Raw genomic sequence first — 27,967 nt, 5'->3', positions numbered from 1 at the left:
AATATACATGTGAAGTAGAGCTTATTCACTTGACTATGTTTTACTATGAATAAAAGACTGGACGTCTTGACTGAGATCAGGTCAGAGAGCTGGTACAATAACACACCACAGGACTAATACAAGATAAAGAAAGCAGACCTTGGACAGCGACGCTTCATCCTTGGATTCCTGGGAGTTGAGGTCCTGCAGCTCGGCCTCCAGCTGGTCCAGCTTCAGGTTGACTGCACACACCTCCAGGTCCTTATCCTGAGGGACAGGAGGTTTGCAGTTAGAACCGAGAGGGAGTTACAGTGTAGACGTGGACTAGGAACAGACCCACATGCACGTGATGAGGGAACGCTGAGCAATTACTAACTCAGAAGGTAGCTTCAGGGTGCACACACACATATTTCAAAATCGTAATAATTAAAACGCATGCTGTGTGGACGGGTGCAGTGCAAATCTGCAGACCGGTATCATAGATGTAATCAAGAGCCGTACGTTTCCACAGGCCAAAGAAAAGCTCTTCAGTTACGACTGAATGTGAGTACAGTCTTCCATTAAGGATGCAGATGATCATAACTGTTCAAATACTCAACAGAACTGAGAACCACTGGTCCAAAGCACACTGAATCAAGTGAGAATTAACTAACATAGAGCATAGAACCCTGAGATCAGAGCATAGAACCCTGAGGTCAGAGCATAGAACCCTGAGGTCATAGAACCCTGAGATCATAGAACCCTGAGGTCATAGAACCCTGAGGTCATAGAACCCTGAGGTCAGAGAACCCTGAGGTCATAGAACCCTGAGGTCAGAGAACCCTGAGGTCATAGAACCCTGAGGTCATAGAACCCTGAGGTCAGAGAACCCTGAGATCAGAGAACCCTGAGATCAGAGCATAGAACCCTGAGGTCAGAGCACCCTGAGGTCAGAGAACCCTGAGGTCAGAGCACCCTGAGGTCAGAGCATAGAACCCTGAGGTCAGAGAACCCTGAGGTCAGAGCACAGAACCCTGAGGTCAGAGTACAGAACCCTGAGGTCAGAGAACCCTGAGGTCATAAAACCCTGAGATCAGAGCACAGAACTTTGAGGTCAGAGCACAGAACCCTGAGGTCAGAGAACCCTGAGGTCAGAGAACCCTGAGATACAGGGAGCATTGCAGGAGAGTAATAACAAGCTTTTTAAAGCTGGTGACATTTTTGAAAGTAAAGAGTGCTCTTGGGTTGGACTGTGTTCTTTTTTCATATTTCTTTTCTCGATGTTTGTGGAACATTACATGATGAGCACCAACATGCAAGAATAACATTAGAATTCAAAGTCACTTCAGAACAGAAAGTCTGAAAGTCATTCCATCTACAAGCCATGTTTTCGCTCCAGGCTGTTACATAATGCTTACAGAGGCATAAAGATATTATGTCATATTATTATTTTGTTTGAAAAAGTGGTGCCACTATGTCTTTATTTGGGCATGAACATAAACTGAATACACTTTCAAAGAAAGTCCCGTCGTGGCCACAGCTGATCCGCATCACCCCACAAACGCGAGACACCAACCTCCAGCTGCTGTCGGAGGCTGAAGGCGTCTCCGGCCATCACGTCTTTCTCTCGGCACAGTTTCTCCCTCAGACTCCTCTCCCTCTGCACCTCCTCCTGGGCTCCACTCAGCTCACTGTCAAACCTGCAGGCCAACACACACTCCTCCCATTAACACCACGCAGCACGACCACTCGGAGCACGTGTGAGAGGCAACAACTCACAGAAGAGAAATACAATGCTGGTAGGACGGACGGACGCACACACACACACGCACACGCACACACACACACACACACACACACACACACACACACACACACACACACAGGTTAGCAGCTGTACAAATGAGCTGGAGACCTGTCTGTTCTCTCTGCACAGCACGGTGCTATAGACAATCTGGAACACAATTCTGTTTTTCTATCCAGTTATTATCGTTACTACAGCAACACCGCTGGACCCTACACAGTGTGTGGGAGCACAGCAGGAGGAGGTGATGCAGCTGTGTAAAGTCATGTGTACCTACAGACACCTGCTTGTACGTGTGTGTGTGTGTGTGTGTGTGTGCGTACTGACTTCCTCTGCTTCTTCTCCAGGTCGTGGTTGCGGCTCTGCTGGCCCTCCAGGTGAAGTTTGGTGTCCTGCAGTTCAGCCGTGAGCCGCTGGGTTTTCTTCTTCAGCTGCTGGACGTTTCTCTGGGACTCCTCGTTATCGGCCTGCATGTCGCTGATCTGCACACACACACGCATGCTTCTAATCAGACGAGGACGACAACACGACTGACGCGTTGCAGAGCCTGTTGCTGAGACGGACATGAATGCCGTGCAATGCGTAATGGCTTACGCCAGAAAAATAATCTCTGCACTACATTCACATTCCAACAATAAGTGTCATTTTAGTAATCAATTCATTGGAGGATCATGTGTTGCAACTAACTAACTCAGCATTCAACCTACACATTTCATGTGTAAAGTGATCCGCTCACAAACCAACAGAGGGAACGTTCTCCCTCATGAGCAGTGCAGATATCAGTGGTGTTAATGGCTGAGGCGCCACTGTTTCTTCCACACGCATGACGGAGATGAACATGCATGACGGAGCTGAAACCCTACAGACACCCTCAACATTCTCCACGGGAACTTTCCCAATCTGCAGCTGCAAAGCAGCACAACATTTTAACGTCGACATTCAACAGATTTTTTCTTTGTTGTAAAATGTAGAATAGTGTTTTAAGACCACATGGTTCCATTGAACCCTCATGAATCATTACATAACAGAATTGATCTGAATAGTCTCATTAGCAGCCTTACCAGTTCGTTTAATCTTGAATTGTCCTTCAGGGACTTTGTCCGTACATTTAAATAATTGTAAATATTTATGTTGCCATAAAACAGGACGCTTGGAGGTGTCTAATTTGGGTACAGCTGTGTATTGTACCATAGACAACAAATGATTTAATTCCATTCCTAATGACTCCTAATGGTAATCAATGCATGCTGCATGATGGACACTCACCCTCCTCTCCAGCTGCCGTTTGTTCTGCTGCTCCACCTCCATCTTGTCCTCAGACTCCTGCTGCAGTCTCTTCTTGGTGAATTCAATCTCCCTGATGGCGCGTTCATACTTCAGCCTCCACTCTCCTCCTGTCACAGCAGCATGTTCACATCAGCTTCCTTGTTGGATCTCAATATGCTTACAGGCCTCCTCATACAACGGGGATTTTTCATGAAGGAAACGTTTCTCACAAAATATATTAGCAAGGGATGATAATAGTTTCATACTAAACATTCATATGTACATGATGTTTGCATGAAAAATACATTTACAGGGTCCCATATCTGGATTTTCCCCAAACATTTTAAAGGTCCAAGGGTTAAAAAGGTTCCCTGTTGTGGTAGTCTAACTTAAAACAGTCTTTAGAGATGGGAGCTCTGCGGGGTTATGGCTCATTATGTCCTGGAGCCAGACCGGACAGATCTGGATTTCTCTGTGAGAATTGAGTGCTTAGTTTAGGATCAATTGAACTGAGAACATTGATCTTGGAAAAAGTCTGTCTGTCAAAACATCCATGAAACAAAATTAAACAATATAAATAGCTTCCCCTCTTATGTATGGTTATCATATCGTGATCTGTTGATGCAAACGCTTCATGTCTATTGATATCATTGAGTTCAGTATGTGCATTTCCTCAGAAGTGATTCCATCAATACTACAAGTCAAGTCACACTAAACACTACTGCTCCACGTTATTTCTTCAACACTAACACTGTTTACATTCATCAGCTGTGGCAGTCCGTCTGTGTGGGAGTCATCACGGCTACATGTGGCCCTGGAGCTACCAGAGGCTACGTACGCTACCGTGAGTGAGTGAGTGAGTGAGTGAGTGAGTGAGTGAGTGAGTGAGTGAGTCCACAGCGTTTGTCACCGCGGTAACATTGCAACCGCACAAGATGCAGTCACAAAACTTTACACGTGTATAGTGGAGATTTAAAAAAAAAGGTAGCGTTTGGAGACGGGAGCGGTGCAAGTGAGGGCGCTCATCTGTATCGTGATGGATTATTTTGATATGATGTATGAGCACATTCATTGGTGGATTCCTCTGCTGCCTCCTCACAAGTCTATAAAAGAACAACATTAATTAGTTTTATTGATATGCCAAGTGCATCCTGAAACTTTACTTAACAAAACAAAGATTTTATCGAAGCATGAAGGTCAACTTCAGCCGGTTTTAAACTGTATCCGCTATTTCAGACTCCCATCCTTTCCTGAAGAAGTCTGATCCAATGATCAGTCAGCCTGACACTATGTCGAGGTCATGTGACACAGCCCACACATATTGAATGTCTCTGACATGAAGAACACAGCCATGATTGTGTCGCAGTGCCAGTTCACATGAGTGAAGCTCTGCGTCGGCACCAGGCAACATGGAGACACTTCATCAATTCCATTCTACGTTCACAAAGTCGGCATGTCACACAAAGGCAGCTGACAGCCTGCCTGCAGGCGTCTGAGCCCGATCCCCACTTCACTCCTCACCTGGGACTGATCGATTTATAATGTGCTTCTTCACGTTGGCTCGTTCTTGACTTTTGTCAAAGCATCGATCGGACACCACCCCTACAGTTCCTGCAGCGCCACTGAAGACACAGTCTGGGAATGAATTACCACTTCTGTGACCTCTCCGTGTGTGGTGTGTGTACAGTTCAGGTGTGTGTGTGTGTGTACAGGTCAGGGGTGTGTGTGGAGACGGTCAGAGGTGAACATTCAACTCAGTGCTGTTTGATGACGTTCTGGTGACTCTTTGCTCTTACTGTTGCTGAAAGACGAATTGTAGCTGTGATCACTTTATCGTTTAATCAACACAGTGACAACGTGTCTGGAATACACTCATTTAACGCATTAGTTGAATTTTAAAAATCAAGTATTCATCATTTGTTGAAACATTTTCTTAAAAAGTAGCCCCCTAAAAATACTTCTCCTCCCCGGACCACTGGGCCGACGCATCGCTACGCAGAAAACAGACGGTGGTTTCCTTTGCAACATGAATGGATCATTCTCAGTCAACGTGGTTCTGTTTACAGAGAGGTGTAAAAACTCACAGGCGTGATCCGTAACGCCCACACACAGTCCTGTGAAACACCTGTTCAGCAGCTCTAGCACAAGTCTGACTATAGGCATTATTATGGGATGCAGCATACATACAAATCAGAATCTCTGCTATGCTGGAGAACATCGGTTGTGTAGTCTACATGCTGTCTGACCTGTGTCGTCATCTTCCATCTCGCCGTTGAGTTCCGACGCCCTGATGAGTCGGGCCTCCATCACCTCCATCTCCATGGACTCCATCTGCTTGTTCATGCTGTCAAATTTGGCCTGATGGATGAGAGAGGAAACGGTTTCTATGACAACGTGAACACATATGCCTCCAGAGATTAACGGAAAGGTCCTGCAGGTTTTTGCACGTTGGAGCCGTAATAGAGGGACATTAGACACCACAGAGACACTGAACCACTAAGTCTCAGGGGGCCACAGCATGTGGAAACGTCTCCGGCTGAGAGTGAAAGCTCCACAGATCACGCGGACCAGAACATGCATGTTTAGAGTGGCTCAACTAAATAAAACATGCTATCCCTGACCTTCAGTGGGATTTTTCTTCAATTAATTTCCAAAAACCCATGTTTTGTGAGAGAAAAACTAATCTTTAAAGAACTGAACATGACACATGATCTGTATACTTCATTTGTGCAACTTTTATTTTGGTAGGTAATGTGGCTGGTAGTTGGTGCAGATCATAAGTCCGAAGAGACTAAACCAGTATTCAGCCAGAATCTCCCTGACAGCTGGGAGAGCCTTCTCAGATAATAACATGACCAATGGCTCTGTTCCCTTAGTGTCCCAGTTAGCCATGTCAGTGGGCATGCACAATCCAGAGCGCTAACTAACTCTCCTAAATGGAATGCAGCCATCATTAAAGTCATTAATTTCACCTATGCTGTTCCCACTTTAATAAGTCACAATGAAGTCAGTGATTACATTTAAATGCTACTTTTAACTGACTGAGTGAGTAGAGAATGGTCATACATGGACTTTCCCGTGTGAATAAATACCCACAATGCCCCCTTGTGCCTCTCCTCACTCACACACAAGAAGAGAATAACATCCATCCCACATAGCTGTCTGAGCAGTCACTGGGAAAAAATAAATAAAAACACAGAAAGAAATCACGTCAAAAATGTCAAATAGTGAACTAAATGGATAGAGGGAGCTGGGCAAGGGCAGTGGTTGAGAAATGGCCTGACAATATGATTTTACAATTACAGCCATCACTATGTGCGTGTGCATGCGTGTGCGTGTACGTGTGTGTGTGAGTGAGTGTGAGTAGATGTGAGACAGCAGGGGAGCAGGAAGCTGGTGGAGAGGCTTGCAGAAATGAATGCATGCTGAGCGTCATTGATGTGGTTGTCAACGCAACGCTGGCTGACCTGCTGTTTTTATAGAAGATGTATTGAGTGGATTTAAGGCTCATGTCATTTTAAGTAATCTTAACACACACCAGGCTTCAGCTGTGTGAGTTGACATATTGTAACGTGTCCTGTATTCGGAGCAGAGCGGACTAAATAAAATGTGTTTTGTTTGCACAGATTAAAGGCCACACGCCTACAAAGCAGGCTGTGGTTGTGTTAGAGGTGAACCATTCATTCAGTTAGCTCTTACAGCCCAGCAGGCCGTGTTCTCCTGCTGGCTCTCTGCAGCGTCTGATGCTGAGCAACACACACCTGGAGAGGATCATTTCATCTGGTACATGGGGCTACTAGTTCATGTGAGCTCCTGTGTGTGTGCGTGTGTGTGTGTGTGTGTGTGTGTGTGTAATGTCAGAGTACTACATGCACTCAGTGAGGACCAACAGGTATCAACAAGTAGCTAAGTGAGTTGATTAAGTGTTTCCTTTATGTGGAAAAGCAAATCATGCTGGGCATGTTTTAAAAGTAAATAAATGCATCAATAGGATAGAAAGTATATCTTAGTTAGCGTAACATCTTAGTGTGAGGAAGTTTAACAGGTCGTAATTCATCTCTAATATCTATTTTATGCTGCCTTGAAAACTTCTCCTTCAAACAACTGGATTAATTAAAATCCTTAAATTACGGCCAAAAACATGTTTTTTGAGGTCACAGTGACCTTTGACCACCAACTTCTACTCAGTTCATCTTCCAGGTCAAAGGGATGTTTGTGCTAAACTTGAATGAGTGTTCTCAGGTGTTCCTGAGATGTGGCGTTGACAGGAAAGGTCTCTGACCCCCTCATCTAACCCGGTGGAGGTTTCCACCCTAAACATGAGGCCATGAAGGGTCGGCTCCCAGCAGCCAATCAGGTCCGCTGTGTGCACTGTATGGCTCCGAGACCTCACTGCAGTTCAATGAACTGTGTGTTAGCATCTCCTGGGTCTTCAATTATTACTGCCTGAATGTCTTGACAAAACAGCAATGTTTAAATATGAGACAGCCTTTTATTATCCAAGATTAATTTTAAATGGCATCTTCCAACATCAACTCAAATAGACGATAAAATCTCTCAGAAGGAAAGCAGCGGGCTGGCTAATAGCTCTGCTCTTTAATAATTCAAACTGATGTGCTAATGTTAAATTTATATATAAATCAGCAGACATTAAACGACATTTTACAATGCGCATACATATGAAACTTCACTGTGAAGTGGCAGAATGTGGCAGTGTTGTAGAAAACGTTATTACCCTACTGCTTAAGGGCTAATTGGGCTATAAAGTTATCCATCTCTATTTGCCATCACAATAAAGGCAGTTCCATTTTCATTTGCCTTAATGGAACTCAGCTTGGATCACGCATCAAGTGAAGGAACGGGTCAGAGAGGCATTAGTCCCACGGTGTGTGACACTTTTAATCAAACCGCAGCCTAATGCCGTGTTCACACCAAAACAGTTGCGAAATATTCGCGCGTCCAGATTACATGTTAAGTCAATGCACAGCCGCGTTAGGTTGCGAAAAAGCGGATTTTTCGCTGGACGTCACGATAGAAGCGAAACGGCGTTGCGAATAGTAGCAAATCCGCTTTTTCGCCGGCGTTGAAATATTTCAACTCCAGCGAATAATTCGCATGACGCGGAGTTGCGAAAGCCAATCAGCGTTGAGAAGCTCCGCCCGGCATCACCGCCGTTACTGAATGAAGCTGCTGGTCCGCTGAAGGAGCGCTGGAAACGGCTTCATTCAGACACTCGTCCTGGAGGAATCGGAGCTGTGTGTGACTACAGATAATGTTATGAACCCAGACACGGGGTGGTTGATGTTCCGACGTGTGTGGGACTTCCTCAACAAGTATAAAGCAGAACTAGTGGTTATTTACCTGGTGGATGAAGGAAATAGTAAACGTTTTCAAGACACAGAGATAAGCCCCGCCCCCTTTCCCCAGCGATGGTTGCGAAAAAACGGATTAACCACTTAGAGCGAATTTTTCACCTGCGGCGCGATATAGGCGAAGTGGCGTTGCGAAAATTCGCAACTGTTTTGGTGTGAACACGGCATAAGAGCCAGACTCCAGCCTTCTATTGGTGCAGCATGAGAACACAACATGACTCTCTTATTCCAACACACGACTGTGTTACTTCACAACATGTTGCCTTCTGTGTGTGTGTGTGTGTGTGTGTACCTGCAGGTCCTTCATGTCCTTCTCCAGGCGGAGTCTCTCAGAGTTTTCCGTCTCCAGCATCTGGGAGGCTGACTCCCCGGTGTTACGCTCATCAACCAGCTCTGATGACAGCTCTGTGATCTGATGCAATGCAGACACACACACGTCAGATGTCAAGCATGTTTGTACCCTATGTTATGTATATAGATGGAGAGCTTGGATGATTTATGCTGTCAATAAGTGTGTGTTTTTGTTCCTGGCCCAGTTTCATCATAAGGGAGTCTTTGCACAGAAACCACCATGTACAATTTTACACAGAAATAACTGATCTGTGTTTACAGCTTGGTACTAAACTGGTTTTAGTCTCTACAGCAGGGGTCTCAAACTCAATTGTGACGTTGAAATGTGACCCATAATGTCACATTTCAACTTCTCAGCTGAATCGCTAGCACTGATGAAGTCCTACCTTGAGGGAAGAACCCAGTGTGTTAGAGTGGGTGAGGCTGTATCGCCTACGCTAGGATATGAAGTCGGTGTCCCTCAGGGTTCGATTTTGGGACCATTATTATTCAGCTTGTATATAAATGACCTCCCCAGGGAAGGAAGGAGGCAATTCTCTCAGAAATGGTCCAGTCATGTCTGGTTTTCCTCTGAATTTAGCTTTTAGATCTCTGTTGCAAGTCAATAAGATTCATTTGCAACAGACTTGGGACTGAGAAATGACTTCATACTACAGATCAAGCTTCATGGGGTGTGTGCACATGAAACATTAATATTACAACAGTTTTTGTTTTCAAACAAAATATTTACTATATATTTGAGTCAAAATATGTTCTATAGAAAAATGAACTATTTACAATGTTTACACAATATGCATGTTTCAGTTTTTCAAGAACAGTTTTCAGAACAATGTATGTATGTATGTGTGTACTGTGTACTCTGTATGTATGTGTGTACTGTGTACTCTGTATGTATGTGTGTACTGTGTACTCTGTATCTATGTGTGTACTGTGTACTCTGTATCTATGTGTGTACTGTGTACTCTGTATGTATGTGTGTACTGTGTACTCTGTATCTATGTGTGTACTGTGTACTCTGTATGTATGTGTGTACTGTGTACTCTGTATGTATGTGTGTACTGTGTACTCTGTATGTATGTGTGTACTGTGTACTCTGTATGTATGTGTGTACTGTGTACTCTGTATGTATGTGTGTACTATGTACTCTGTATGTATGTGTGTACTGTGTACTCTGTATGTGTGTGTGTACTGTGTACTCTGTATGTATGTGTGTACTATGTACTCTGTATGTGTGTGTGTACTGTGTACTCTGTATGTATGTGTGTACTGTGTACTCTGTATGTATGTGTGTACTGTGTACTCTGTATGTATGTGTGTACTGTGTACTCTGTATGTATGTGTGTACTGTGTACTCTGTATGTGTGTGTGTACTGTGTACTCTGTATGTATGTGTGTACTGTGTACTCTGTATGTATGTGTGTGTACTGTGTACTCTGTATGTGTGTGTGTACTGTGTACTCTGTATGTATGTGTGTACTGTGTACTCTGTATGCATGTGTGTGTGTACTGTGTACTCTTAACCAGCGCATGGTCGTGTGTCGAGTAGCACAGAGTAAAACTGAACAGCTGATCGGAGCAGAGCTGCCGTCTCTCTGTGGCCAGTGTTGTTGTTTTTAGTACACTGCAAGGTTGTTTTTTCTCAGGTGGTAGTGTGTTGTCTGTCTGAATAAAACCAGTGTATCTTTGCAGCGTATGTGGGTGGGTCCTTAGGGATTCCCTGAGTGTTTATTGGGTAGTTATCTTACGCGCGCGCGCACCTCAGAAAAACGCGCGGGCCGCACTAACACTAAACTTTGATGTCAAGTAGGGGGCCACAAAATATCAGCTGCAATTGGCCCGCGAGTTTGAGACCCCTGCTCTACAGCTTATTTCAGTGTTCATGACAACTGTACGAGTGAGGCCTTTACATAACTCTACTGTTTACATGAACTAATAGGCTCAAACAACAGAGCTAACTCTGGTGTATTATCACACAAGTTGACATCATGTGGGTGGTCTGATTCACAATTTAGTTCAAATGGTTCTGTAGGTCTGACTAAAGGAAGCATCCATGTGGACACCATGCCATTCATAATAATCCTGCTCGGTACATGTGTGCTTACCCGGCTCTCAAGGCGGTCGCTGTTGAGTCTCAGCTCGTTCCTCTCTTTCTCCACCTTCTCCAGCTTCTGCTTCAGCTGCTGGATCTCTTCCGGAGAGAGAGAGAGAGAGACAGATAGAGAGAGAGAGAGAGAGAGAGAGAGAGAGAGAGATAGAGATGTTGGTGAGGATACAGCAGATGGAGGGAATTAATCAGCATATAAACTCATTATACTCATCGCCGTCATCTCATTTTTGCCTAATTGTAGGGGTGTGCACGTCCGCTGACATTTATCTGATGGATGTGATACAGTTTAATGGAATAAATGTTATTATAATAATTGTAAATCTCAATAAAAATAGAAATCGTATTTGTCTCTAACGAAGTGTTAGAGTGCCAGAAGAGCCATGCATTGCCAGGACAAATATGAAATTATATTTTGAATCTGGATGTGTTCGAATAGAAAATGAGTCACCGCACATCAAGTGAAATAATGTCAATGCGTTGGTAGATCCAGTGGGTCACTACACCAGCATGAGAGCAAGAAACGGAGCTCTCTATTTCTATATGAACGAACCAATGGGATGAAGACCATCTTTCCTATGAAATGATATGATGCAAAAAGCACTTCTTGTGCAAGAGCTTGTTGCCAATTCAACACGTTCTCACTCCCAACTCACTGTCCCCCTCTATAGGTTCCCCTCTCCATGTTCCTCTGTAGGTTCCCCTCTCCATGTTCCTCTATAGGTTCCCCTCTCCATGTTCCTCTATAGGTTCCCCTCTCCATGTTCCTCTCCATGTTCCTCTATAGGCTCCCCTCTCCATGTTCCTCTATAGATTCCCCTCTCCATGTTCCTCTATAGGTTCCCCTCTCCATGTTCCTCTATAGGTTCCCCTCTCCATGTTCCTCTATAGGTTCCCCTCTCCATGTTCCTCTCCATGTTCCTCTATAGGTTCCCCTCTCCATGTTCCTCTATAGGTTCCCCTCTCCATGTTCCTCTCCATGTTCCTCTATAGGTTCCCCTCTCCATGTTCCTCTATAGGTTCCCCTCTCCATGTTCCTCTCCATGTTCCTCTATAGGTTCCCCTCTCCATGTTCCTCTATAGGTTCCCCTCTCCATGTTCCTCTATAGGTTCCCCTCTCCATGTTCCTCTCCATGTTCCTCTATAGGTTCCCCTCTCCATGTTCCTCTATAGGTTCCCCTCTCCATGTTCCTCTCCATGTTCCTCTATAGGTTCCCCTCTCCATGTTCCTCTATAGGTTCCCCTCTCCATGTTCCTCTATAGGTTCCCCTCTCCATGTTCCTCTATAGGCTCCCCTCTCCATGTTCCTCTATAGGCTCCCCTCTCCATGTTCCTCTATAGGTTCCCCTCTCCATGTTCCTCTCCAGCGTGTGACGGACGGCCTGTTACACTCCATTTGTGCCGTGTGTGGCATGTGCGTTGTGTGTGCATGTACTCACGTCCTTTGTGTGTGTGTGTGTGTGTGTTGTGTTGTGTGTGCGTGTGTGTGCGTTGTGTGTGCATGTACTCACGTCCTTTGTGTGTGTGTGTGTGTTGTGTTGTGTGTGCGTTGTGTGTGCGTGTGTGTGCGTTGTGTGTGCATGTACTCACGTCCTTTGTGTGTGTGTGTGTGTTGTGTTGTGTGTGCGTTGTGTGTGCGTGCGTTGTGTGTGCATGTACTCACGTCCTTTGTGTGTGTGTGTGTGTGTTGTGTTGTGTGTGCGTTGTGTGTGCGCATGTACTCACGTCCTTTGTGTGTGTGTGTGTGTTGTGTTGTGTGTGCGTTGTGTGTGTTGTGTTGTGTGTGCGTTGTGTTGTGTGCGTGTGTGTGTGTGCGTGTGTGTGCGCATGTACTCACGTCCTTTGTGTGTGTGTGTGTGTTCGTTGTGTTGTGTGTGTGTGCGTGTGTGTGTGCATGTACTCACGTCCTTTGTGTGTGTGTTGTGTTGTGTGTGCGTTGTGTTGTGTGTGTGTGCGTGTGTGTGTGTGCGTGTGCGCATGTACTCACGTCCTTTGTGTGTGTGTTGTGTTGTATGTGCGTTGTGTTGTGTGTGTGTGCGTGTGCGTGTGTGTGTGTGCGTATGTACTCACGTCCTTTGTGTGTTGTGTTGTGTTGTGTGTGTGTGTGTGTGTGTGTGTGTGTGTGTGTGTGTGTGTGTGTACTCACGTCCTTGCCCCGGATCTGTTCCTCAGTGAGCTGCACCTCTATCAGAGGCCTGACGGTGGTGAAGAGCTTCCACCATGGCCAGCCTTTGACGCCTCCATTCTTCTTGATGTTCTTCTGGATGCAGCGGATGGCTAGATCCTGGATCTGTCAACACATGAACAAGGACCGATTACAACTGTAAAGAGGACACTGCATTTACCACTGGAACCAAAAGGGCTGATGCGTCTGTAGAAAAGCATGATGTGTGTGACGCTGCACACACATTCTTTACTACTCACTACAGTTATTGCAGTCACAAAACCCTGATTCTGTGAATGAGAGCAATAGATTAATTTTGAAAAGGAAGTGTGTGTCCTGACACCGGCAAGTTGGTTTAATACATAAAGGGTGACAATAATGTGACAAAGGCTTTTCACGTGGCGTTTGTTACAAGATTTAGTCCGTTGTATAAATTTCAGTTACACAAGGCGTCACTTTTAAAGAGCAATAAGGATGGCGAGGACACACGCACAGGCTCAGAGGCAGATTGCATTTCACATGTATTTACTTAAACACAGTAAGCCACGTAAAGAACAAAGAGTGGCACATGCATAGGCTCAGAAACAGATATAAATAAAAAAGGAGGAGTCCGTATGAGGATGTTCACATGCAGCGCAGGTGGCTCAGCCTGCAGCAAGAGAGATAGACGCACCTCTCCGGTTCTCTCCCTCCGGTTCCTCCCTCTCTCTCTGTCCCTCTCCTCTTTTATTGCTGATAGCTTCAGATGTCCCACCTGACAGCTTCCCCGATTTCAGCCAGTTTAACATATTTTCATGGATGTTGCTGAATGAATGAAATGACGTTAGGTGCACAAGCTAGGCTAGCTAGTGTGTACGTAAAAGACAGTCTGGCGGCCGGACCGGAAGTGCATCTATTTATTAAATTGTACGTTTTTAATTTTAAATCTTAAAAAGGGAATTTTTATAATTAAAAAATCCTAATTAATTTGTTTAAAATTATGTTTAATATTAATTACTACACCATTAGACCACCATTACATTTTTCCTCTCGCACACCCCCTAGAGGCAGCTCGCGCACCCCCAGGGGTGTCCCTGCCTTAGCACAAAAGTACGGTTCCTTTAGCACAACAGTCCGGTTCCTTTAGCACAACAGTACGGTTCCTTTAGCACAACAGTACGGTTCCTTTAGCACAACAGTACGGTTCCTTCAGCACAACAGTACGGTTCCTTTAGCACAACAGTCCGGTTCCTTTAGCACAACAGTCCGGTTCCTTTAGCACAACAGTCCGGTTCCTTCAGCACAACAGTCCGGTTCCTTTAGCACAACAGTACGGTTCCTTCACAGCAACGTACACAAGACGGTGAGACACTCAGCCAGTGAAGAAGTGAGACCCACAACAGTTTTCCACGAATGGTTTGGGAAAACAGCTGCATTTTCAATATTTTGCAACATTTTTTCATGGAAAATGTCTTTTTTTACATTAGTCAAGTCATTGGAAGCATGTCCAGCCTTTTCAATGAAAAGCACTGCAGCCTACTTCTTCTTTCTCTAAAAGAGTGTGTATGTAACCAACGGGCCATCTGTGTATAGTCTAGTATAGTATATAGTATATAGTATAGTCTAGTCCAGCAAGACATTTAAAGAAACCGTTAAACAAACTTTTGTCCTCACAACATTATCCAAAATCAGTTTTCCTGCCCAGAAGTCATCACAAGTCAGGGCGTCCAATTTAAATGTCTGAGCTCAAATAAGATGTGTGGAGCAAATCTAGTGCATCAAGTGTACTAGAGATGAACATCCTGAAGGTGCTTTGACTCTCCAACACTGTGGCCATTTCTATCAAACCAAGAGAATCTTTTCTCAACCATTTTCTTCAAGACAGGAGCTTAAAAACATGGTTCAAGAGAGGATTAGTCAGCACTCAGCAGCCCTCTATGATCACACATTTAAAAAGCATCAGTAGTTTATTGCTCTTTGGCTGATGGCTGTATTTTAACGGTTCAAGCTCAGATGAAACCATCAATATTGCACTGGCAGCTGGTTGAAGCTCACTGCAGGTCATCTGGAGAGCCATTCAGAACACACAATTAGGACGAATTGCTCTCTACATCAAAAGCTGGCATGGCTGGAGGTCCTGATGACACAAATGGTACTCATCACATCTGGCTCGTTTTCAAACATGATGACCTGGGAGTTTTATTTGAGAAGTGTTCATGTAACTGGAGAGGTCTGTTTGCATTTCCAGATCAGGAGATTAGGGTTAACTCCGTAACAGACCTGTGACCAGTAGCTGTTTTAGGCACATGGAGGCGACTGAGGACAGGAAAAGATGGATGTGGCAGGATGAAAGCAAACAAAAGCTGAGGGATCCTTCCTGTCATTCAGTGTGTTTACATGAACAGAAGTAGCCAGGTTGTGCACTGCAGAAAGATGGTGACTGTACAGAAGCAGGTCAGTAGCCTGGCTCCTCTTATTGAACTGCATTAGTGACTTGAGACAATGTTGAACAGGGAGATGCATCACTCGGTGAACTGATCTCTCTTTTATCTCCCAGCTCTGCTGTTACCTAACTGAAAGAAGAAGTCCCTCTCACCACTGAATATGCAGACATCACTGTACCACAGGGTACAGAAGTTTGAGAAATATAAACTTCATTCAACAAGGAGCCGAAGTTTGCCTAAATATTATGATACCCAAAACTAAATCACAAGCTGTGGGGCAAAGGATACGTAGGGAAGAGAGAATCCTGTGATGACAGCTCTCCAGGTGCTGGACTGGTCCGTGCACAGCTGTCCTGCTGCCTGGAGGTAGGGTCATGTCTTATTACTCCTAAACTATCTACTGTCATCAACTGCATTGCTTGTTTCTATTTTCAGGTCTTTTAAGGTCAGATACTTTGACTTTTCACAAAGCTCTGACATTTGAGGCTAGTTTCCAGAGGGATGCAGTGCAGACTGTCAGACATGATGGAAATATGACATTCTGTTAGTTTGCTCCACACACACTGTATCTGATGTTTACTCCTGCTGCCACTGATTTATTCACAAAGTCTGCTTCTGCTGCATCTAGGCCTAATTTTCTACTCAGTGTTTCCAAATGCAAACTGAACATGTGCATTAAAACAGGTGGGTGGAAACGCAGGTTACACTGGCACCAATACGCCCTGTGTGTGCTCGGCCTACTTACACTGTACAATTTAATGCAGCCGATTATGATTCACGAGCAGCAGGTAAACCCTCTGCTCTCATTAACCCCTCGGACATTAATATGAAATCAGAGTGTGAGTGTGCTTTGTGGCAGCAGTAAACAGTGGTCACCTCAAATGAGAGAGAAGAAACTGGAATGACATGGGTGCCCTCTACCTCTCCTTTACTCCTCCACACACACACACACACACACACACACACACACACACACACACACACACACACACACACACACACACACACACACACACACACACACACACACACACACACACACACACACACACACACACAGCCTGAGCCCACCTGTTCCCAGTAGGGGGCTGGGGTTCTGTCTTTAGGCAACTATTTAATTAGGCTCCGTGTTGGTTGGCTGGCAGTGGAATCCCCCATGATCCTCCACTCTCAACTGTTCCCCATGAATGTCAAAGAGATAGAGAAGAGAGGCAGGCTGCAAGGCTTCAAAGCAGCCAGCGGATCTCTTCTATTTGTCTATTCCCCCATGGCGAGGTGGAGTCTCTCGTTCTCCCGTTCTCATCCTTCCCCACCCCTCACTTATTTCCCAGAGTGCTTTGAACGCTGCTCCTCCTTACAGGGAGAGAGAACTTGGAAGGAAACGGGCGACGTTCCCCAGAGCAGGAATAATATGAACTAGATGGAGGAACAAACTAATTGATTTTATGTTGTGGCAATGTGAAGAGAATTTAAATCTAGCTTTCTGAGTATCTGGATGTTTGTCAACGACAAAACTATAAGTTAGCACAAAACAAATGAAAGCTTTAATCCAAACAAGATAATTGAATGTTGCAGATTTGGGAGTGAAAGGCTACTGGTTTGGTAGCCAGTGAGTTAGCCCCAGCTTGTTTGTCACATTGTGAACCCTCTAGAATAATGCTGCGTTTACACCAAGCGCCAAGCAGATTCTTTCCGCGAGTAGATTATATGCAAAGTCAATGCAAAGATGCAAATGGACTCAACGCTGTAGCGCATAAACCCATCAGCGTTGAGACGCTCGCCTCACATCACTGACGTCTTGCCGCCGTTGAATCAGAAACTAGGGAGGATAAATTGATAGCCTGGAAGCGGCTGTCATCCAGACACAGCTCGGATAATACGATATACAATATTAATATTATGAACCCAAACACGAGGGTGTTTGATGTTCCAACTATTGTGGGATTTCCACAACATGTACAAAGCAGAAATAGGGGTTATTCCATTGTGGAAATGATAACTGTTTCCATGGAGATACGACGCCACTCCTTTGTAATGTGCATTAGCAAGTTGCTTGCAACAGTCACAGAACAATGAACCCAATTTGAAACTTCATCAATTACAAGAGACTTCAATTTACCCCGAGAGACGAGTCCTCCGGGGAGACGAGATGCTGCTGACGTGAAGCACAAATGCCCTTGAAAAGTCATTTTAGTCGGCAGGCCTGATCCAAAGCTTAATCTCTCTCACACACACACACACACACACACACACACACACACACACACACACACACACAGTGTGTTCACATGAGAAAACGTCCACAAGCAACATCAAAACCTCTGTGAAGTAACGCATACAGAAAGGCAACAGATCCCCACTGAATCCTCAAGTCAGCAATGTATTCCCCCCGTCAGGCACGCACAGTCCTTTACAAGGGCAACTTGTGAAGCACCCAAAAAGCTAATTTTGCTCAAAGTAAAAGTGTGTCTTTGGGTTTTAACGCGTTTCATTTCACTGTGAAGTGTCTGATGAAGCTGAACTGCCATGATGGTCCAGAGGAACCCAGCACCACAGGGACCAGGATCAGAGCCCGGCAGCTTTTCCTTCAGTTGGCATTGATTGAGGGCTGGGGAACTGCTACTGGTTGGTCGGCCTGGCTCTGCTGAAGGGGTTGAACCATGGAGCATGGCATGTGCCATATGAGTGAACCAGGCACATACAACCCACTGTCACATCATCAGTGATCAGTCCAGTGAGAGCACATGGGCCTAACATGAACTCAATAAAGAGTTCCATCTATTCAAGCAGCATTGGTGGAATTGGGTACTTTGGATTGGGGACCTCCAGGACCCCAACACATTCATGTTTTTTAAAAAGCAATCATAAAAACAGAGTCATTAGGAACAAATTGGTTGACAAAATGATGAGAGAAAATGATGAGGGCTGATGGTAATGATGGTGGCCGCTGAGAGCAGCCTGTGGGGCGCTGCATGCAGCTTCCTCACAGAAACAACTTCACACTGGATAGAGCTTCCTCAGCGATACACCCTCCTTCAACGGGCCGCATGCTGGACTGCAGAGCCCAGAAGCTCCGCCCCGCTGCGGCACAGAGCGCTACGTACTTGCTTTCTCAAAGTTTACTAATACTGAACATGTCTCTTGTCCAAATTGCATCAAATTCGACAAAGCAAGACACACACTTAGCGTGACGTAGATCAGATGAGCGACTCTCGAGACATGAGAAGGGGAGAAGAGATCGTTTGCTTTGCAGTGAGATATAATAAAGCACCTGTGAGATATGACAGGGAGCCCACATGGTGGGATGAGGGTTTCTCCTGTATCCATCACTCCGAATGTTTGACATATGCTCTTTATCAAGTAAGCCTGTCACGTGAAGTGCAGTAAAAATGGCTCCAATGACTTCCATGATAGAGGCTCGAGGTCTGGAGCAGCAGCCTTACCTTCCTCTTCTTGAAGGCCTGTCTGGACAGGAATCCCCTGCAGGCCGCCTGGAACAGAGAGATGTTCCTCCTGGTCTGGACGTCCCGCTGCTCCTCCAGCCTGGACAGAGTCCCCGCTCTGAAGAACACCTGCAGGAGGAGAGGGAGAGGCGAGGCAGACTTCACACATGGAGGTCACGCAGAAGTAGAGCTGCACCTGTCCATTATTTTAGTAATCCAGTATTCTAGCGACCAAGTAATCAGATGAAGAACACTATTGCTTTATGCAGGCGCAATAGTAAACATATAAAAGAGAAAATTAGAAAGAACAACAGCAAGCAGCAATAAGTATTTTAGCCACCTGTCAGTTAAAGTAGACGCTTTATATAGAATATTTTCTGACGGGGAACTATACTAGAGTGAAACTATACGTTCTGGGGTCTGGTAACAGCATGGAGACATTTGGCTTCCAGTTCCCAGTCAGAGAGGCCAGTTCAAATCATCCTAGTCCAGTGTAGAGTTGAAATGTTCCAGATTCTTTTAGGCGTCTGAAATACGTCAACAGCGATCATCGCTTTGCTCCCGCGCTGCTTCTCCAAACTCTACTGTAGTACACACAATGGAGCAGTCACACGAAACACGTCATGCAGATAGACCGAGTCTTTAATGTGTCTCCGGTGGGCTGAGGATTGAGACCCTGAACGAGCGCATAGAACATGGATTATGTATTTATAAAGGCCTGGAAAGAAGGATGGACAGCGTGCGATCACTGTTCATGTCAACACACACTAAACACATGATTGGTGATGGCGAAGGCCACTAAAAACTACAATTTTACCAAATGAGATATTTACAATTACAATGTGAACAAACCACTGACAAGAATTGAACTATGGTGAGCTGCTGTAGCCGAGCCTGCAGTCAGACCTTCCTCCTGGTCGGCATGGCCTTAGAGGAGCTCACTGGGGCGTAAACCAACCCTTTGGGGGCGGGCAGGTGTTTAAGTTTTTAATAAAACTCACAGAGATATGGTTTCAAATCTGGCGGATATGGTTTCCACTTCCGCGTCTGAGCATCTGTACATGAACGTGTCTTACGACGTGTGCAAAGCTTCAGTGTGAGTCAGAAGATGCCAAGCCAAGAGTCCTGAGCAAAGCTATATTGGAGGGGACAGACGGCGCAGCTCCAGTGCCTGAAGGATTCGCTAACAAGGAGCTAGCCGGAGCTAACGGGCCAGATAGCTGGCTACAACGTTTCTGTGAGACTGAACGGTGAGTAATCAATTGTTGCCCCTATCACCGTTAACTTTCTTACAGTGAACTTAGTACGACCAGTAGTGTTGGACCTCCATTATGCGTTTGTAAGACCGTAAATAACGTGTGTTTGTTGACGATAGCTTCGTAGCGTTAGCACGTCACTACATAGTGCCGTTTTTGGATGTCTCTTCCGTGTCTACGACTGAACGGTGCATACTCAACTGTTGTCTCTACCACCGTTAACTTTCTTACAGTGAACTTAGTGAGCCTAGTAGCGTTGGATCTCCGTTAATCCTTGCAAACAAAACATATTCATGTGTTAGAATGGCCCAGTCAAAGTCCAGACCTAAATCCCATCGAGAATCTGTGGCACGATCTGAAACCGCCGTTCACAAACGCTCTCCATCTAATCTGACTGACCTTGAGCTGTTTTGCAAAGAAGAATGGGCAAAAATCTCAGTCTCTAGATGTGCAAAGCTGGTGGAGACAAACCCCAAAAGACTTGCAGCTGGAATTGCAGCAAAAGGTGGTTCCACAAAGTATTGACTCAGGGGGGCTGAATCATTTAGCACACTGCACTTTTCAGTTTTTTATTTGTAATTTTTTTTTAAAAACATGCATAATTTTCTTTGTACTTCACAATTGTGTGACACTTTGTGTTGGTCTTTCACATACAATTCCAATAAAATATATTTATGTGGCGTGTAATGTGACAAAATGTGGAAACGTTCAAGAGGTATGAATACTTTTGCAAGCCACTGTAACTGCATGTGTGCTAATGGAAGCCAGAGGTGTGCTGCTTTTGGGAATACAGCCCTGAATTAACAGGGGAGGAGGAACAGGCTCAGCTTGAAGCTTTGTCACCAGAAAGGCTTTCTGCATCGAGGAAGTGGATGTGCACTCCCACTTTGAGGAAGACACATTGAGCTATTGCTCTTTTGTATTTATTGTTGTATTTACATGAGTAGAGATGCCGTTCCATCTGTACAGTGTGGGCTAAATCATTGAATATTAGCTCTTCTGTCCAGGATAAGAGGGGTTCACCTAGTAATGGAAAGAAAAGACTAATAATGACTGAAAGTAGGGCTGCACTATTAAATTGAATAATAATCGCAATCACAATTTTGGCTTCCCACAATTGAATGAACATGATCGACTGTGAGATTGATGCTTTAACGCGTGCTCCGCTCAGATGCTGCATATCAACTCAAGCGCTGCCACCAGAAGGTGATCCAGATGTTTTGGCTTTCAGTTTGGGGAGCTGTCATGCCACTGCACGCAGCCTGTGAAAAACCTTCTCAATGTTGCGGCAAGGACTCATTGAGGACTCTATTGGATTCAATTCAAGATGGCAGCAGTGTGTATGGCATAGTTGTGTAGTTACATTTTTAAGGGTTTTATGGGTAAATCGTTATTGGACAATCAAATCTATGTCTCATTTCTAGGAGATGCACTGTGAATAAGGTCTTATTTACATGCAGAGATTTGTACAGGACTCTAAAGAGGGTCAAATTTGAAAGCTCAATAAGATTTATAGTACCTAAAATTAATGAATAATCATGTTAAGTAATTGTCAATACCGATGAAAATAATAATTTTAGCAATACAAGTGCAGCCTTAAGTTCACAAGGTTAATTTAGTGTGATTGATCAACAGTATTGAAGGATGAACGGAGGAGTCTCAGCCAGAGGAAAGAAGCTGCTCTGAAGTCAGATGCTTCATCAGCTGATACGTCTGCATCTCTTTCCAGGTGACAGCAGGTGAGCAGCTTGTGGCTCGCTGGCTTTTGTCTTTTTATATTCTTTGGGCTCTTCTCAGGCTCCTCTTGTCCCCAACATCACTGATGCTCAGTAGAAGGTACCAATGAGGTTCTGGTGGGTTTTAATCCCTCTCTCGAGCCCTCCTGTCCTGAGCTGTCACATCTCATGGCCGTTTGTAATCTTTGTATTCAGAATCATTTTCATTGCTTCTCTGTAAAAATGGACAACAACTTGACACGAGAATCTGGTCTTTTTTTAACCAGGAGATGTTTTATGACCATGTCAGGCTGTTTGGGAGGCTGTTAAAACTTTCAAATGTTCACTTCCTCCACCTCAGCTCAAATGTTGTTGTTGTTCTACAATCAGATTACTTAAGTAAAAATGTTGGCTGTTTTGTTGTGTTACTTTCAATTTCCTTTTGTTGTTGTGAAATTTCTTTAATTAGACATTTAACATTTCAGATCATCAGAGATCTATTATATATAAAGCAAGGGATCCAAAAATAATTCCCAGTATGGAACTAATACCTATACATTCCACTGCTATGTTGTTGTACACATGATGGTTGAGATGAAGCGTCTGGCAGAAGAAGTCAAGCAGCCGGGGGGAGAGAACACATCTGGGTGCCGTGAGCGCTGCGCTCCTCAGAGACTGTTTGTCAGGGCGGAGGTGGTTTCATGATGTCAGGCCGAGAGCCACGTACAAGTTGGCCGTGAACCACAGGGGCCGTTTGGCAGTGAGAGGCGGGTCATCTGGCAGCCGCCTGCACAGCCCACACTTCATGTGTCATCATGGGGTACACTTTCATTTTGGGTGATAATCAGTTCCACAAAAAAACTGGAGGGATTTTAATGCGTGTTATTCTTTCCAGCTAAACAAAAAGTGTTTGACCGCAGTGAAAATGTAGTTTTTCAAAACATTTTTACCATATAACATTTCGTTCGATACGAACATGAAAACATTTACAATAAATTGCATTTAAATCGATGTGGGTCTCTTTCTCTCTTTCTCTTTTTTATGATAATTTCGAACAATTTTGTTTTACTGAAAGCAATATTGTCAGTTTGAGAATTTGAATACGGCCAAACATCAACAGCAATGTAAACTGGATACCATGTTTACTGAAGAGACACACATAACAGAACCCAACTCATCTACTGTAGGAGAAGATGTGGACTGAATGTAATGCTGGTGTATTAAACATATGTATTCTCCACTTTGATGCAGCTCATTTATTCATTATTCAAAATGATTCCCTGACTGCATGAGGGACACAGTAGAAGTGGCCCAGTGTGTGGGATGGTTGGACCTGTGTGCGGCTCGTCTTCCAGTTAAACTAATGTGAAACAACAGGCACTAGTAACATCACCAACACCACGGAACAAAGAAGTTCTGATTTGAAACTTGGGAAAAGTAGCAGGCCAAGTATAGCCTGACACACAGCAGCACTAAGGCAAGGTGAACCTCTGCAATATCTGCCAAGAAACTTCTCTAATTGACAGCTCAAGGCGCTCACTGTTCTTTATTCCACAGACATTCACAGATCTAATTAACAAAACCATCAGTCTTTTTCCTTGTGATTAGCGGCTTTTTTTTACCTCAAAGAGTTGGAGTCTGGCAGTGTTTGACTGCTGCTTGGCAAGGGTCCCCATGGAAACACAACACAGCAGGACAACTGAAGGTGAGCATGGAAGACTTCAGCACACGTTTACGAGCAAGGTAGGCGAGTAGAATGGAAAACACTTTGTAATCGTCTAATTGAGAGTGTCACCGAGTGAAAAGATGTTGAAGCCCAGACTCCTTGATGGCAACATGAAGATGCAACTCCCAGAAATGTCATGCGGCGTGTGGAGTATTTTTGAGCTGGAAGTGTGTACCTGTACGCACTAACAAAGCCTTTAGAGAACTTCTAGGGTTGAAGTTACAACAATTATCCAACAAGGGCAGAAGTAAAAGACTTGTGCTCGAGATGCCAGAATTCTCAATGAAAACCAACATACAAATAATTGGCAGCATAAACAAAAAAAGGCCAATTTTTAATAAAGAATATTGAGGTGAAATTGAATCGTTTGATTTTTATTAACTACTTAACTTCAGTTTACACTTAAAACCTCCTGCACATGTTTCATATTGTAAGCCCAGCATGACAGGGAGGAAGCATATGTACCGTATGTTTGAGTCACTGAAAGACTTTCAATGTGATATCCCTGTTTTTAGTCATGTATTATTTCAATCTCTCCTATGTTGCTGATATTTTGAGTATTGCTCAAGCATAGCTCCTGTCAATAACTCCACACTTCCTGATATATACATATATGTATATATGTATATGTATATATATATATATATATGATAGATCATGAATGGGTAGAGTAACACAGCATCTTTCTGTTGCTAAAGATGACATGGCACATGTAGGTTCTTGTGAAATAATAGACAGACTGACTACAGACATGTTTAAGGAACCAAGAGTCCTCCATGTACTGGACGAGTGCACTACATGGAGGACTGTGCTTCGTATTGTCAACACACTTCATGAGCAGACCTAAGCCAGCAATCAATACATTTACTAACAAGGATTGAGTGAGTATCACGGCTGGACATCTCTTCTTCTCTTTACCATGCATGAACTCACACACACACACACACACACACACACACACACGGTAACTTAAGAGACAGTTTGATTCATTGTACCACATACTGCCCCAAATACTTACCAGAACACCGAATGTGGATTAATCCATCGCTGTAAATAGTCCCAAACAAAAGCACTCTGGCCTCCTGATACAAACTAGTGAGCAGCTGTTTTAGGAAGCTAGTGAGCCCTTTTCCTCAGTGGGCTCAGAGACAAGCACAGTATTGTTTTAGTCTTTTCATTGGATTGGTGGCCAAATTAAATTAAAAATTAAAAAAACTTCAAATCTATGACAACTACAACGATAAAAATCATACGTGCGAGTTAAGCCTTTTGACAGTCAACACACATATACATATATATATATATATATATATATATATATATATATTGTTCTGAGTTTGTACTAATCCCAGCCTGCCCTTGTGTACAAGTTGTTATCATTATTAAATGTATTTATTGCTAGACGTACAGACATATGAATCTGTGCAGGGAGTTTCACTGACAGTCTCCTAACACAGAAGGCAAAGTAGATACGATTAGAATGCCATCAGAAAAACAGCATCAACAGAAAAGGAAAAGCAAAGCAGGACAGACCATATGATAAAATGCACACTTTCCTCCACACAATCCTCTCTAATACATGCCTGTTTCCCATGAAGACTTCCCTCTGCCCTGTTAAAGGCCCTGGCCGTGACTAGTGGCAGCGCTGTGGTAGCAGCCCTGATAGAGCGAACTGGAAAGTGAGCACTCACCCTGCTCAGCCCCATGTGGTGGCTGCTCTTCTCCAGCTCCAAGGACTCCAGCAACTCCTCCACAGCCTGGAAACAGCAGAACACACAGTCACACACACATCCTGACCGACTGGTCCCTGCCTTACCTCTCAGCCAATGGGAGAGCGAGGACCCGGTTCAAAACGCTTGTGTATGTTGACGTTTTTAACGGACTCAGAAGCTCAGAAGTGTTCTCCTCTATGACTCAGAAGGTCTTTTCTTCACGCAGTGGTCAGAGTTTTTTAATGCACAATTTTAGATTTGGTTTATAGATGTAGCATCTATCTGCTGGCCTCAAATGGCTTTTTATGGTGTTTATTAATGTGTTATGCTATGTTTTATATTTGTTGTGTGCTGTGAATGCTATGTCTATTGTGTGCCGTCTCATAGTTGAGGTAGCGTCTCACAAACAGCATCATGTAGCATTATTAGATGTGAAGCATTTTTGGTCTGAGCCATATGCAGATACAAGTCTGGATCTCCACCCCTGCTGCTTTGGTTTGTAGTGCAGTGTGTCACTGTCTCCTGGGACCCTTGTGGAGATGCCTCCCTCTGTTCAAGGTTTTGAAGATAGTGAGACTTTACATGCCAGGTCTAAGGGACAGGACGCTGACAGGAATGTTGGGAATATGGTGGATTTCCTCTCTGTGTTTGCCTGGTTGGTCTGAAAAGCTCTTGGCAGGTACACCATCTGGCTGCTAACATCACAGCTACATCACACTCTATTAAGAGGAACTGACAGAACTGGGCCGTCAGCAGCAGAAATACAGGGTTCTCTCAGATGGGCTCAGTTTACACAAGTCTCTTTCTCTGAAAACCAATTATTAGGGCCCGAGCACTGACGTGGTCAGAGTCAAGGACCTATTGAAATGCAAATGTTTATTAAGTGTGGCTCAGCTGCAAGGGGTCATATACCCCTGCAGCAAGCGCACTTCATGTTATTGCTCGGGCTTAATAATAATAATCATAGTCCCACAAAAACCTTAGCGTGTAACTCCTCCCGCAGCGTTGCCAGCACATGCGGTCCAAATACATCAAAACGTGCGGCCTGATCGGGAATCGTGTGCTATGATTTTTCTAAGAGATTCGACCGGCCATTTTCTAGAAAAGTGCGAAAAACGGCGAGAAATTGTCCCATTCACTTGACTGGGGTTTCGGACTGAAGAGAGCAAAAAAACATACGTCTTTGTGTCCACTGTGACTCGCCATAATTTATCGTAGAGAAATGATTTCTAGTTTAAAACGTTGACAAAAGTCTGGAGTTTATTTGCCCAATTGGGCATTTTTTGATAGCTAGCACAGTTTTCATGTAATATTGATCAAGTTTAGGAAAATGTGGGAACCATTTCAGAGTTTACAATGGGTGTGTATGGGGCAGGTTACAGTGGTGATGTCATCGCTAGAGCAGGAGGAGCTGCGTTCTAACCCCCTTATTTGTATTTGTATTTTTCCATTCACTCCACAATATTGACTTTTGAGGCATAATTTATATATGAAAACGTTGGAAATATTGTGCTTGTGGTACACATGCGTCGTGGAATCCAACAAACGAATACTGTATTGTCAGCAAACCTGAAAGCGACATGAAGTCCGGCCAACTGCTCCATCAACCTCCATGTTAAATCTGATCACAATTTTCTCTCATGGCGGAAACGTGAGCACTTTATAAACTGAAGTTACGCTCTCATTTCTAAATCCTTACAAATATTTAAGTAGACGGAAACGTTCTCAGAAGTCTTGTGCTTCTCATGATTACTCATTATTTTCGTGATGGGATTCACGGATGTCTGTCAAATACAATAGTTTGAAAGGTTGTTTTCTCATGAAATCCACAGTCCAGTCTCCTGTACACAGCTGTTTTAAGTTAGCCAATCAAGACAACAATCAGGACAACCAGTGACACGGGCGCACACACCGAGGAGGAGCTGTCTGTCTACCTGTCTGTCTTTCTGTCTTCCCTTTCAACATAAAAGCCCCATGATTTAACTGTATCTTAACATAAAGCTCAAATGAGGATTATTGTATTAAATAGAAAATAAATACACAATTGTACACAAGATTTGTTTATGTAATCACGTGATATGTTGCAGCAAAGTGCTGTCCTATTCATATTTACACCATCAAGCCCTCATAGCTAATGTTGGCATATATATATAATGTACCTCAATAACCTCAACAACACATCTCACTACCGGTAATGTATATATATATATATATATATATATTGCGACGTCTTTCGGCAGTAGTAGCCGCACTTTCAACATTTCTTGTGAAATTTTCTAGTTATTATTATTATTATTATGGCCCGAGCACTGACGTAGTCAGAGTCGAGGACCTATTGAAATGCTAAGTATTATTATTATTCTTATTAGCGACCAATGCGCAGGGAAAAGAGGTGCTTGGGATGAACCTACATTCTTCAAAATTTGCACAACCATCCGACTCGGCCAAAATTTTCATATAATTTGTGTGTCGACCAAAAGTCTGAGAAAATGTCTCTATAGCGCCTCCTTTAGTTGTGAAAGCCCACCGTTTTTGCGAACTTTGACCGATTGACTTGAAATTTTACACACATGTCCGGGTGGGACTGCTCTACAAAAAACTCATCCGTGAAATTAAAATACGCCTCATTCACCATTTTGAATTTTGTAAAAAACACATTTTTGCCCATTCCTC

The 27,967-nt window shown here is 44.0% G+C and overlaps 1 protein-coding gene across 1 annotated transcript in view; it reads right to left on the bottom strand.

Moving 5' to 3' along the window:
- myo18ab (myosin XVIIIA b) overlaps positions 1–27,967 on the bottom strand; it is a gene marked incomplete at its 5' end in the record, with an annotated part of 119,006 nt that overhangs the window by 30,908 nt on the left and 60,131 nt on the right. Inside the window, 10 exons of the mRNA XM_079225066.1 lie at positions 139–246; positions 1,535–1,658; positions 2,090–2,244; positions 3,029–3,156; positions 5,275–5,386; positions 8,693–8,812; positions 10,854–10,939; positions 12,998–13,145; positions 18,886–19,014; positions 25,274–25,339. Of these exons, the coding sequence (XP_079081192.1) occupies positions 139–246; positions 1,535–1,658; positions 2,090–2,244; positions 3,029–3,156; positions 5,275–5,386; positions 8,693–8,812; positions 10,854–10,939; positions 12,998–13,145; positions 18,886–19,014; positions 25,274–25,339 (1,176 nt within the window). The remainder of the gene's footprint in view (positions 1–138; positions 247–1,534; positions 1,659–2,089; positions 2,245–3,028; positions 3,157–5,274; positions 5,387–8,692; positions 8,813–10,853; positions 10,940–12,997; positions 13,146–18,885; positions 19,015–25,273; positions 25,340–27,967) is intronic.

The sequence above is a fragment of the Taurulus bubalis genome (assembly GCF_910589615.1).
Source record: "Taurulus bubalis genome assembly, chromosome: 10".
NCBI classification, from domain to species: Eukaryota; Metazoa; Chordata; class Actinopteri; order Perciformes; family Cottidae; genus Taurulus; species Taurulus bubalis.
This window is presented reverse-complemented; position numbering and strand designations above follow the sequence as displayed.